The sequence below is a fragment of the Eptesicus fuscus genome, chromosome 19 (assembly GCF_027574615.1).
Source record: "Eptesicus fuscus isolate TK198812 chromosome 19, DD_ASM_mEF_20220401, whole genome shotgun sequence".
In the NCBI taxonomy this organism is placed as follows: Eukaryota; Metazoa; Chordata; class Mammalia; order Chiroptera; family Vespertilionidae; genus Eptesicus; species Eptesicus fuscus.
In genome coordinates this window covers 38,355,501-38,369,649 of record NC_072491.1, presented here as the reverse complement: position 1 = coordinate 38,369,649, position 14,149 = coordinate 38,355,501, and the positions used below count along the sequence as shown (strand labels likewise).

Sequence of the window (14,149 nt, the reverse complement as noted above, 5' to 3'; positions counted from 1 at the left end):
CCAGCAGGAGGAGCCCCTAACCAGTCTGGGTGATGGTTTCCCACCGTTTTCTAGATGCCCACGAGGGTAGCTGCTTAACGGCAGCGCTCCATGCCTGCTAAGTCAACATGCGACAGAATCACTCTGGCTACATTCCCAGCTGACCAGCCTAATGCGGAACTGAACCCAAAGCACACACACATCCACATCTGCTGTTGTTTGGGCTGCTTATTGCTTCCTTAGCCCCCACTGGTATGTAGGAGAGTCCTGGACCTCATCTGGCTGAATGACGTTACTCTTCTTAAAGGGACCGAATGGTGGTAGTAAGGCGGGGATGACTTTGAACTCAACCCTTTGAACACACGAAGCCAAGCCCCTCCTACTTGTGGGTCACTCGGACGGTGGTGGGCAGGCCCACGGCATTGCCACTGGTGGCCAGCATGGCGTCCCCGTTGCCACCGTTGGCAGCTTGGCGACCTCCTGGCCCCTTGTGGCCTTCGTCGTGACGCTTGGCAATGCTTCTTGGCTGCAACACCTGCAGTTCCTCTTCTTCCAGGTTTATGTCATAGACTTCGCCTTCAAATTCGACCGACAAGGACCGTGTCTGCCGAGTGTGGACAAACCTGGGTTTGTACTCTGGAAATAAGGGAAGATACGTTAATACCGTGTCCGGATGTACCTGAGGGGAGGAGAAAATGATCACGTGGCTCGATGAGCATTTTGGAAAGGGGCATACAGTACACAGAGGGGCACCATGCTTCTCTGGCCTCGGGCCCTTCCTCCCCAGTGAGGGGGTAGGTCTGAGTGATTGCTAAGACCCTTCCCACTAAGGGCAGGCTGTCAACTTCTACAGTGAGTTTTCAACCTAAACTGCGAAGGCCGTGTGAATAGAACTATAGCCCCCACTACGGTATTAATAATGGTAACTCATTTTTTGAGCTTTTGCTATGTATCACTCATCTGGTACTTACCTCTAATCTTAAAAGACAGGTATTAGGATAAATCTTTGCATTAAAAAAATATCAGATGATCCAAACAGGCTGATGAATTTGGTGTCCTTATTTTACGGATGAGAGAACTGGAGCTTTGAATGTTATGTACATTTTGCAAGGTGATACAGCCAATAGGTTCAGATTCTAAGTAATTTGGATTCTAAAAACCAAAGAGTCTTCCTACTCCATTGAGATGCTTTTGCAAAAAGGCAAACGCTCTAGACTCCTGCTATTTGCACAATGGAGGATTACTCTAAGAAAATCAAATTTGGCACATGCTTCCATCAGCCAACTGACTCTTCACACCTGTCAGGTGGAGGGTCATGCCAGGGGAGGCCAGCCTGTCCTCTGGTCACGATAGACCCCTGTGGAGGCTCAGTGTGCTGGGTAAAAGCCTCAATGTGCAAACATTGGTCCCTGCTTACCAGATGCGCTTTGTCTCTGTGGGGCTTGCTCACATCCCCAACCCCCCGCTTCCTAGAACAGGAAAGAGGGGAGCTATTGGCTGCGGAATCAGGATCATCTCTCCCTCTGCAGAATCCTGCTCTGAGGGCAGTTTCCAGATGAAGAAACACCTCCTGCTTTCAAATACATAAGATTCCACGCAGCTTGAAAGAGTGCCCCAGACTTCTTTAGTTTGTGCTCAGTACTGAAAAACCAACGCGCTTTATGAACAGTGCTAGGGAGCCACATCCAGCTTCCTGGGAGAGAAAAAGCTGCCTCTACTTCTCAGCTGAACGTGATAACCAGTTAAGGGAGTGCCTCAGGGCTCCTTATCCCTTGTGGGTTTTGCATTTGATATCTTCATATAAATTTTTAAGCCTAGCATTTTCTCTCAGGGAGGAAAGAAAATCTCCCAGATTAATGATTCTTAGACTTCTGGGTTATGAACGCCTTTGAGAATTTGTTGGAAGTTATGAGCATCCCGAAAAATGTGCATGTACACATAGAATATACTTAAAATTTTGGATATTAGGGGGGTTCTGGTCCCCTGAAGTCCACCTGTGGAACCCAGGATATAAAATCCTGTTTTAAGGGCTTCCACTGTTCTACTGAATGATTTGATTTCCTAATTTCGGACACAGAATTGAATTTCTACATATCTTGATTATTCCCAAACCAGTATAGAAAGAAAGGACCACAGAAACGAGTCACTGCTCATATTACGCCACTAGATGGCACTAGACTCCCATTCTTTTATGGAAGGTAGGAGACCGAGTTTTCCTATCTATAAAAAGACCATCTCATGGATGCCTGATAAGACTTTTCATAAAGAAAATACTAGGCAATGATTTTCACACTTAATTCAACTAGTTTGACTCTGCCAGTCAAAAAGGAGAAATAAAAAAAATTGTCCTAAAACAGATATGCCTTTAAAAATAGTATTTATGCTTTTCCTACTAAAGGCACAAGCCCAGAAACTTCGGATTTATTTTTTTCTTTTTCTTTCTTTTTTTTTTAAAGCAACTATGGCAGAAAACATCAGGACATTAGCATCAACGTAAAATAAAACTTACCTGACCTACATACACACCCTGGGTCCCTTGCTAGTTTGTGGGCCTGCGTGTTGTGCCTGCTGCTATTTACTGGATACATTTGCGTTCTATGCTTGAGTGTTTGCAGAGCAAAAAAACTCAAATTATCTTAGCTTTCGCATTTTAACCAGGACGATGACTGGCTTGTGGCCCTAAAACCATGCATGGTTAGTATCGAACACGGAGCCAGAGCGGGCCTTTCCTCTCCGGAGCCTAGCGGCTGGGAGGCGGCCGGGCCGGGGGCTTACTTGCAGCGCCCTGGGTCCTCAGGAACTGCCGCTGACTCTTCCTCTGGCCGCGGCCGGCGCGGTAGGCGGCCTCCCCACACGGGCACTCCTGGTCCTGGTCGTGGAAGCCGCGAGGGTAGAGGTTGCGCGTGCTCTGCCGGGCGGCGAGCGGGTCCCCGGAGCCCTTGCACTTGTGGATGCGGAGCTTGCCCGCCGCGTCCTCGATGCACTGCCACTTCTGCAAAGGCCACAGGTGTTCGGGGTTAGGCACGCCGCTGGGGGGCGCCGCCGCGGGGGAAGGCGGGCTGCTAAGGCCTCGCTCATGGGAGCACATGCAGACGCCCGCCAAACCCCTGGCAACCAGCCCTGCCTCGGTGACGCCAGAGCCAAGCCCGGACACAGGCATCCTTACCGTCCAGACTGAACAGAGTCTTGAAGGAAACGCGGGGCGGCCCTTCACCCGGCAAGCACAGGGCACAGCTGCCAGGGCGGTTTCCCCCGGACCCCCCTCTCCTCCTCTGGGAAAACCAACGTGGCCGCCTTGTTCTCTGCCCCTGAATTCCTAACGGGAGCCAGGGAAGAGTGGCACACGCGGAAGGCAGAGATGAGTTGAATCCCAGTCCATCCCGGGGGCGAGCCAACGTGCACGCAGCGCAGCAGGCACGTGGGGCTCCCCGGTGCCCGCCTTCCTTATCCTGCCCCGGATGCCGCACACCTGGCAGCGCGGGCTGCTCTTAAAGAGACAGCGGCCACCGGCCCGAGAGGCGGGCGCGAGCGGGGAGCAGGCGCTGGGTTTTCTAGTTTGAGTTTTCGAGCAAGACTGGTGCATAGGAAATATAGTCAATAATATTGTAACAACTACCAGTATGCCCGGCGCCGGGTGGGTACCGGAAATATTGGGGAATATGACTGTGGAATCACTATGCTGTACACGTGAAACTAATACAAGGTAATATTGAATGTAAACTGTAATTAAAGAAAAATTAAGAAAATCTACCCAACAGCTTTCAAAAGAAAGAAAGAAAGGAGAGAGAGAGAGAGAGAGAGAGAGAGAGAGAGAGAGAGAGAGAAAAGAAAGAACGAAAGAAAAAAAGAAAGAAAGAAAGAAAGAAAGAAAGAAAAAGAAAGAAAGAAAGAAAGAAAGAAAGAAAGAAAGAAAGAAAGAAAGACAAGACTGTTGCAGATACTGCCGGCTTAATTTTGGAGAAATACAACACAGCAGTGGGTCTCAGTGTCCCCCCCCCCCCGCCCTCCATTTCTTGAGAATCAATCTGGCTGAAATATTAGTGCTTCCCCTGAGAGTCATTTCATAGGACCCTCCATATCTGAAAGACCTAATTACCTTCCTCTTACTTTTTATTCCCCCCCCCCTTCTTAAAATGTTAATTGGGGAAGCAGAAAGAATACTGACTTTAATTTTAAGTTGACCACGGTTGTTACAAAATGCTCTCCAGTAGTGTTATCAAGCTTCTGTCTTTTTCCTCTTCCATATATGAGTATCACCTGTGTGTAATTGTACCGAGACTTTTCTTTAAATGGGCACATTTCTAAACTGTCGCCAAAGCCATGATAATTGTAAAATTATGTGTTTGTGTGCCAGCCAGATATTTTCACACACATATGAAAACAAATACAACATTATTAAATAAAAGATGCTCTTTCATGCACCACATACAATCATCTCATGTAGCCTCTTATACCTGTACCATGCTTGGGGTAACTTTTCGATTTCAGAGTGTCCTAAAGCAAGGTAAAGTTTGGTTAAGGGTCCCACATGGCTTGGCCAGCAGACAAATGACACTCACTCATGTACAAAATGGTATGAACCATTCACAAACCAGTCACGGTTTGTTTTCTCTTACTGGAGTCATCTGCCTTCAGTAAGGGTTGAACTATCTCAGCTGCCTTTGAGTTTCCACGATCTTGTTCTCAAATCCCAGATCCAGAGGACTGGCTCCGTGATTTTGCCTGAGCCCCCATACACTCCATGGTGCTATTGAATTTGATTGCTTCAAGCCACATCATTCAGGCCACATCAGGTCACCACCTTCTTCTGTGGCTTGAACAGAAAGTCTGGGACGTTCAACGTCTCCATTCTGAGAGGCAGGAGCTCAAGAGACAAGGCAACTCACCACCTATTTACAAAGCCACGAAAAGGCTACGTCGGCAAGAATAGTCTACAGATGAACTAAATAGAGATGATTTAGCTGAAAACCAACAGGCAAAACCCCCAAAATGTGAAGTCAGTTTGACTAGGCACCCTGAGTTAGGTCAGGTCAATGGTTCTCACACTTGGCTCTACAGTGGGATGTTCAAAAGCTTCCCTGGTGATTTTAATGTGTCCTTGGCCTTTAGATTTGCAGCATCTGGTGACTGGACCCCCTTGCAGATGGTTCCCAGGAGGAGGGCGGAAGGGATCGCTCTAGGTCAGTGGTTCTCAACCTACCTAAATGCCGCGACCCTTTAATACAGTTCCTCATGTTGTTTTGACCCCCAACCATAAAATTATTTTTGTTGCTACTTCATAACTGTAATTTTGCTACTGTTAATGAATCGTAATGTAAATATCTGTGTTTTCCGATGGTCTTAGGCGACCCTGCTAGCGGTTCTCAACCTGTGGGTCGTGACCCACAGGTTGAGAAACGCTGCTGTAGAGCCTAAGACCATCGGAAAACACAGATGTTTACATTACGATTCATTAACAGTAGCAAAATTACAGTTATGAAGTAGCAACAAAAATAATTTTATGGTTGGGGATCAAAACAACATGAGGAACTGTATTAAAGGGTCGCGGCATTAGGAAGGTTGAGAACCACTGCTCTAGGTTCTCAGATGCATGAGGGTTTGAGAGGGGTGTACGTATCCTTGGGTGTGGGGGTTTGAAATGTGTCTAGAAATGTAGCAGGTGAGAGAGTGACTCCAGCTGAACAGGTGAACGCTGCCAGCTCATCTCTACTGGCAAAACTAAGACTAACCGGTTCTCCTCACTCTCTCTCCGCAGTTAGTTGATGAGTGGCAGAACTCTTCCTCCGCTCTTGGCTGAAAACTGCGTGTGCCCTCGCACAGCTCTGCCGTCTCAGGTGGAGACCAGTGATGTCCCGGCCTGGCTCTGCAGCGCTCCCAGATACGCCCAGTTAGCTCGAGGAGGCGCCATGAACCACTCTCGGGAACTCACATACAACTCCATTAAGAAATAATTAGGCCCTGGCTGGTGTGGCTCCGTTGGTTGGATGCCGTCCCCTGCACTGAGCGAGTGCTGGTTTGATTCCTGGTCAGGGCACGCGCCTGGGTTTCAGCCTCCATCCTTGGAAGGGGGTTTAGGGGAGGCAGCTGATCTCTGTTTCGCTCTCACATTGATGCTTCTCTCTCTCTCTCTCTCTCTCTCTCTCTCTTTCTCTCTCTCTCTCTCTCTCTTTCTCCCTCCCTCTCCCTTCCTCTCTCTCTAAAAGTCAATGAAGAAAATATTTAAAATAATAATTATATGCCATGTAGAATTCTTGCTGGTGAAAAATGTCATAAAAATAAATGCTAACTTTTTAGAGCTCCATACAGTTTGGGAATCAATGGTGCTTGAGTGCCTGTCTATAGCTGTCTTAAATCCAAGTGGTTTAAAACGTATCCATCCACCTGGGTAATCTACCTCAGTTTAAAAACTGAGAGTGGATTGCTTAATGTCTATAGAAGCAAAAGAAGTGGTCGGGGACTCAACAACCCGAGGCAAGCAGGAGCTTACAAAGTGCTCTACTTTCTATCAGACAGAAAAATGTGGCTAACTTGATTTTTTAAAATATATATTTTTTTATTAATTTCAGAGAGGAAGTGAGAGGGAGAGACAAATAGAAACATCAATGATGAGAGAGAATCATTGATTGGCTTCCTCTTGTACGCCCCACACTAGGGATTGAGCCCACAACCCGGGCATGGGTCCCAACCGGGAATCAAACCATGACCTCCAGGTTCATAGGTTGACGCTCATCAGTTGAGCCACGCTGTCAGGGCATGGCTAACTTGATTCTTGAAAAATGATGGCCTTATGTTTTTTGTGGTTCCAATTTATATCAACTTTAGTACAAATACTAATTTAAAACACTTAACTATGGTGAAAACCTTCCTTTTAAATAACCACAATACATTAAAAAATAAAAACAAAAAAAAACACCTCTGCCCTTTTTTGACCTGGAAGAGCTGAGAGTACAAGTAGATGCCTGTAGAACACAAAAGCGTAGGCAGAATCTTTAGTGACTTAGCCTATTTGGAATACAACCTGCATTTTCCATTAGCCAAGTTCCTGCTAACTTCCTATGGGATAGAGATGAAAGGAACAGCTGTTTCCTTCCTGAAGAGCTGAATTTAAACACACCTGAGGTCTGGCACTGTCCTTGGCATTGATAAGGTATATGCGAAATCAAATATACATACATATATGCATGTATATGTATAAACATGCACACCCACATATACCCACACATATACATACATATACCTACCCACATTCTTGTATAAAACAAGAGCCTTGGACAAAGATGCCAGTTATTTTTCATACCATGTACCCTTTGAACAAATCCTAGACCTCATTAGATAATTAGCTAAAGCAAGCATGTCAAACTTGTGGCCCGCGGGCCGCATGCCTCATTTATTTGACTCATGTTAGCCTTTGAGTTTGACATGCTTGAGCTAAAGGCTTTGAAAATCTTCTTAGTGTCAAGCTTACTAGGAATTGTAATGAAATGTAATTGCCACACATTTGTCACAGTCATTTTAGTGTTCAATATCATGACAATTTTTATGGCTGAGCAATAAAACCTTGAAATAGCTGCAGCTAAAGCGGTCATCTTACTTAGTGCGTTTATTGAGGGCGGCGAAGAAAGATTTTTTTTTTAAAAGAATTGCTCTGAAACTCATGCCGCATGCCATTCAAATGGTGAAAATAATGAGCCGATTTTGCATTGCAGAAGTTTCAGAAATCAGATGGAGGCAGGAACTCAAGTGAGGCTAATGGGACTTAGAGATAGCCTCAGAAAAGGCCTTTGTTAAACAAGTGCCCTTGTAGAAATGTAGATGTCACACGGTCTCACTTTTATCTACGCCCTTGAAGTTTATCAGTAAATCAGTTCATTACCGAGTCCCCTGGTCTCCAGCTTCCCTGACCACTCACTCCTGCAAATCCTTTTCCTGCTCCTGGGACGACAGTGCCCCAACTCTCCGTCTGCCTCTCCAACTTGGCCACTTAGCATGCATTCATATGTCTGCAAACCTACTGTGGGTAAGGGGCTAATTAAACTATTCAAATAATTTCTTAAATTATTATTACTTTATTTTAGCCTTTCCAACTACACTCAACTCGGGATTGAATCACTCCGGTTAGTAGTTATGTCTTAGCATTTTCGATTGGTTACATATACCTGTAGGTAAATAACACCTGAGGAAGAAGAGAAGGCTGGCTATAAGGATTCCTGTGTGCAGCTGCTTGGTGGAATCAAACCTAATGAGAAATATGTCAAATGCCTTTCAAATAATTCGATTTAGTACCACCAGCAGCACCGCCATTATCTGTAGCTATGAACTCTTCACTTGATGCCAGGTACTGGTCTAGGGCATGTTATACAGGTTTATTCACTCAACCTTCACAACAACCTACTGTGCTGCCATAATTCACTTATTGGAGTAGGAATAGCATCCATTGTAGTAGTGACCATGATCTATATTCTGCCTGGGACTTGGGAATGGCATTTTACAACCATATGGATGTGCCTTAGTGGGAAAAAATCTGGACTTTCAAGCTAGAAAAGACTGGATTTGAATACCAGCTTTATCACATTGCTCTGTGGTCTTGAGCAAGTCAGCTAGACAGTCTAAGCTTTTGCAAGGTCACAAGCATTAGCGATGACCTAGAACAGTGGTTGGCAAACTGCGGCTCGCGAGCCACATGCGGCTCTTTGGCCCCTTGAGTGTTCTAACGCCACTTCTTCAAAATAGACTCGCCCAGGCCGAAAACTGACTTCTGCACATGGGCCATGAAGTTTCAATCACACTGTACGTGCGCGCCTGCACGTGGTATTTTGAGGAAGAGCCACACTCAAGGGAACAAAGAGCTGCATGTGGCTCGCGAGCCACGGTTTGCCGACCACTGACCTAGAAGAACTCAACACAGGGTGGGTACTCAACACAGGAGCTGCTATTCTTCTCATCGCCATCACACACGCACACAGTTACATAGTTTATTACTCAAAGAATTTGACCCAATGTAAACTTGATAAGAGGTAGCCATTTTTAATGGAGACAAGTATTAGGTTAGGGATCTGAAGACCTCAGTTTTAATTTTCTTTAGCTGCTACTTTATGGCCTTGAGCAAATTGCAGAATTTCTTTGTTCTTCCAGATTCCACATCTTCCTCCCCTTGGCCTCAAGGATATGTCATGAGAATAAGTTGTTGAGTGTTTTTGGAGTTCTGAGGAAAAGATGCCCTATATGAATACAGAGCAGTACCATTAAAATTAACTAGAGGCCTGGTGCATGAAATTCCTGCACTGGAGGGGTGGGGGGATCCTTCAGCTAGGCCTGCGCCCTCTTGCAGTCTGGGAGCCCTCGGGGGATGTCTGACTGATGGCTTAGGGCAGGGAGCGGGCTTAAGCCATCAGTCGGACATCCTTAGTGCTGCTGTGGAGGCCAGCTGTGAGCTGGCTTCTGGCTGAGTGGGGGAGCACTGACCACCAGGGGGAAGCTCCTGCATTGAGCGTCTGCTCCCCGGTGGTCAGTGAGCGTCATAGGGACTGGTTGTTCCACCATCGGGCCAAAACTGGCTCTCTGACATCTCCTGAGGGGTCCCAGATTGCGAGAGGGTGCAGGCCAAGCCGAGGGACCCCACCGGTGCAAGATCAGGGCCAGGGAGGGGCGTTGGAGGTTGGCTAGCCAGGGATTGACTGCAGGAGGGCTCCAGAGCGTGTCCAGCCATCTGGCTCAGTCCCAATTGGCGGGACCTCAGCAGCAAGCTAAACTACAGGTCAGAGCGTCTGCCCCCTGGTGGTCAGTGCATGTCATAGCAAGCAGTTGAGCCTTAGCATATCATTAGCATATTATCCTTTGATTGGTTGAATGGCTAACTAGATGACCGGACACTTAGCATATTAGGCTTTTATTATATAGGATTGGCCCTTAAAGATGGTTATCCAGGCCCTGGCTGGGTAGCTCAGTTGATTAGAGCATCGTCCCAATATGATAAGGTTGCAGGTTCAATCCCCAGTCAGGGCACATATAGAATCAACCAATGAATGCATAAATAAATGGGACAAAAAATGTCGCTCTACCCCTTCCTATATCTCTAAGAAATCAATGGGAAATGGTTACCCAATCTCTGGGTAAGCTAGTGTTTTCTGGGTGTAAACTGTGTATAACATAGTAATTATCATTGAGTGGGGAGACTGGGGCTTTAGACCACATGGATCTCAGTTTGAACTGATTCTTGTCACCTTTCGAGCTGTGTGACTTTGATCAAGTTACTTCCCCATCTGAGTTTCAGTCTCTTCATTTTTTGAGTGGGCATAATATCTATTTTATAGAATACTTTCAGGTGTAAATGTAAAATATTAGGTGATGGTTGAACTCTGGTTATTTTTCTTTCCTGAGTGACCACTAGGTAATCATTTTGAATTGCATGTATTCCTCAGCTTGCTTAAGACTGATCCTTATTCTTATTTATACCACCTTATGCCCATTTTCATGAGTAAAAAATATAAATTTGGTTATAAGTTTTTCTGAGGCACACTGCAATGAAAGCTGAATATTACACACACACACACACATACACACACACACACACGCGTGCGCGCACGCACAGACACACATGCACACACACACACATGTTATTTCTCCATTGTTATAAGGCCTATTATGTGAATTTGGCCATAATGCAGATAAAATCATGTTTTCTGAAATGTCACAACCATACAGCAATTTTCTGATGACCTGATTATCCTTCAGGCCAGTACAGACAGCATGGAAAGCAGTTACCTGCACGTGGACATGTGTTTTAGAATTTTTATCTCAACACTGGGGAATATAAGAAGACCATATAAATCTTTTTGTTCAAACTGATACTTAGCCCAGGCCACTATCAAATTTTTTCCACAACATGAAATAGAGTTACTCGTGACAAGGCGATTTTTCTCCTGTTTCCTCTGAGATGGGTGACAGGGGTAGGGGGAGGAAAAGTGGAAAGGAAGGAGAAGCAGGAGAGAGAGGGAGTTTCCTCCTCTATGTTTTAATCTGGATAAACGTTTGTAAAAGCCAGTGTTGGACTGTTGGAAGAAGTATGGTCCTCGCAGTTCAGGGGACAGTAAAATCGGTGAATTGATCTTGGCCCATAATCGATAGCCAGCATTGGCTGAGCGCTTGCTGTGTTGCCAGGTACTGTTCCAGATGCTCAGTATATTTAACAGATCTAACCTTTGTAGCAGTGCTCCGAGACAGGTGCTATTATTATGCCCGTTTTACAGATAAAGAAACTGAGGCAAAGTTAGATGAAGTAGCTTGCTTGTGTCACATACCAAGAAAGTGGTGAACCTAAGATGCAATTCTAAGGCACCTTGGCCAGGACACCAATCACAAAGGAGAAAGGTGAGGGGCAGAGTGTGAGGCATCAGGTGGGCCTCAGTCAAGGGGCTGGCATTTGGGAGGCAGAGGCAACCATTTACATGCAGGTGAGAAAGTTACAGTTAAGGGACAGGGTGGGGGGGGGCGGGGCATGGGGGAACCTGACCAATTGGGCTATGCTAGGGAATCATGGGAGATAAGATACTGCAGCATAAATCAGATAGGTGGGGCTGCGGGATAGAGTTTAGTGTGTGTCCTCACATTTGTCTCTGACTTGTTGGGGACATCATTAAATATGGTTTGATGTTTAACCCTGCGGTCTGTATTCTGAAAAATGCACAGAAGCCAAAACATCTAAGCAGATGCACGAGTGTTCGGTGCAGGGTGAGGAGGGGAGGAGGCAGGGGTTAGAGGCTGAGCTGTCCACACCGGGCTGGGCTGGGTGCAGACAAGAGTGCAGCCAGAGGACAGCACTGGGGCTCAGTCCTTCCGACCGGACCCTCTGGAGTCAGGAGAACCCAGGAAATGTCTGGAAGCCTTGCTGTGATTTTAACCAGCGCTCAGGGAGTTCCTGGCAACCGGCCGTCGATTTCTGGCAAACGAACAATTCTAGCCAGATCTTGTTGGTAAATGTCTCTTTATCTTTGCTCTGCAGCTGATCACAGAAGGTCTGAGGGATGAGTTTTGGATGAGAACAGAAATCCTGGAACTAAACCAGTTTACACTCGACAAGCTACCTTCTTATTTCCTTTGCTTGATGCTGGGATCCTCTTAGAATCTTACAAACCTTTGATTCTATATTGATACAAAGGTATAAAGGCGAACTACATTGCAAAGATGCTGGCACTCGACAACCCCACAAGGGGACATGGCATTTGCTGTATAAAGACAAAACCATTTTTCCTCTTAAGTGACAGAACATGTGTAAGATGTACTCCAGAATTGGATGCGTAGGGCATTTCTTTATATGTAACTCCTATTTAAGAGTCAATATCTATACCTAGAGGGAAAAAAAAAAGGAAAGCTATGCTGACCCCATATGAATGATTCTCAACTTTAGCTGCTCAAACAACCAGCCCTGATGCCTGGTCCCACCCCCAGAGGTTCTGATTTAATTTGCCTGGAGCAGGACTTGAGTAGCAGCATTTCCAAGGTGCCTGTGATTCTAACGTGTGGTCGTGGTTGAGACCACTGTCTCCGACGCTGGGCGTGGGTCCTACACCCATGCCTGCAGCCAGGCAAATGCCATTTGGAATTTCCAAGGGAACATCTCCTCTCTTACATTTCTGCATGTTGTGGGGAAGAAATGATCAAACGTGCAACGAACAGGGCCAGGTCCTGACTTTGGGTTTGTAGCTTCAGTCTTCTGGCTCTCAATTTCCTTCTTAAGAAAATGATATCATCCAACTAGCAGATTTCCATTCCCCCGCCACCTCTGGCATTCTCTTATTCAGGGCCTGTGGTGCTGAGCCCTATTGAAAAATACGGATGCTCTGACTCCCCTCTGAACATTACAATCTGATCGGTCTGGGGTAAGGCTGTGCATCAATAGTTTCAAAAGCTCCCCAGGTGATTTTGATGTGCAGCCAGAATTGAGTATCATGGGTCCAGGTTCTCTGTTGAACCAAAGTCTTTTCAGACAGATGAGATTTGCACATGAGAGGGAGAGAGAGACAGAGGGGGAGAGAGAGAGAGGAGAGAGGAGAGAGAGAGAGAGAGAGGATGTGTGTAGTATCTTTGTACATAGATGTGCTAGGGGTGTAATTGCAGCTGAGAGGGTGGTGGGAATTCACACTCGGCCTCATATTAATTCAGGAACACAGAAGTAACACACACACACACACACACACACACACACACACACACACACACACACACGTCCACGCTGTCTTATCTAATCCCTGCTGATTGTTCTGTTCACATAGTGGAGAAGGGATGCCAGAAGGGATGCCAAATGTCTGGGATTCCAGCCCATTTCCATTCCCTGCTGGCTTCCTAGGAATGAAGACAGCAGGTAAGATGGCCTGGCACCATACCACCACCCGACATTCGTGCACTGCTTTACGGTTCTCCCAGCCTGTACATATATGATATCACTTTATCCTTGTAAGATTGAGGTTGATTTTCTTCATTTTAGAGATAGAAATCCTGAGACTCAGAGAAATTAAGCGTCTGGTCCAAGAACGCACCACTAAAAAGTAGTGGATGCTAATATTCTAACCCAGTGGTCGGCAAACTGCGGTTCATGAGCCACATGCGGCTCTTTGACCCCTTGAGTTTTTAGCAAAGGTCAGCTTAGGAGTACCCTAATTAAGTTAATAACAGTGTACCTACCTATATAGTTTAAGTTTAAAAAATTTGGCTCTCAAAAGAAATTTCAATCGTTGTACTGTTGATATTTGGCTCTGTTGACTAATGAGTTTGCCGACCACTGTAATCTAACCCAAACCTGTGACTTCAATTCATCTTTTAAAAATGTACTTGACTTCATGCATCCACATTGGTCCTGCCACACAATCCTTAGGAGACCAGGCCTTGAGGGGTGGTAAATGGAATGGCCTGATTGTGCTGATTTTTTCTCTGTACCCCATGGAGGGTCAATGTCAAGAGAAGAGATTCCAAGCTAGTTAGTTCTAGCCAACTGTCGCCTTGATCTTGAACAATATAATCTCATTATTCTGAACCTTTCTCTCCCTTTTTTTAAAAGTCAGTGATATTGTAACTAAAAAGATAATCTTCAAAGTAGCCAGATAGAGCAAAAAAGGCCAAGATATCATGATTCCATAGAACACAACTAAGCTATGTCAGGTTTGCCCTGCAGGTTCAA

The 14,149-nt window shown here is 45.8% G+C and overlaps 1 protein-coding gene across 5 annotated transcripts in view; it reads right to left on the bottom strand.

Moving 5' to 3' along the window:
• The window catches only part of SULF1 (sulfatase 1), a 172,061-nt gene that overhangs the window by 35,099 nt on the left and 122,813 nt on the right, over positions 1-14,149 (bottom strand). For all 5 annotated transcript variants that reach the window (XM_028158760.2, XM_054708265.1, XM_054708264.1 and 2 more), the window contains 2 exons: positions 2,755-2,971; positions 363-615 (listed from right to left, as the gene is read on the bottom strand). In XM_028158760.2, the coding sequence (XP_028014561.2) occupies positions 363-615; positions 2,755-2,971 (470 nt within the window). The remainder of the gene's footprint in view (positions 1-362; positions 616-2,754; positions 2,972-14,149) is intronic.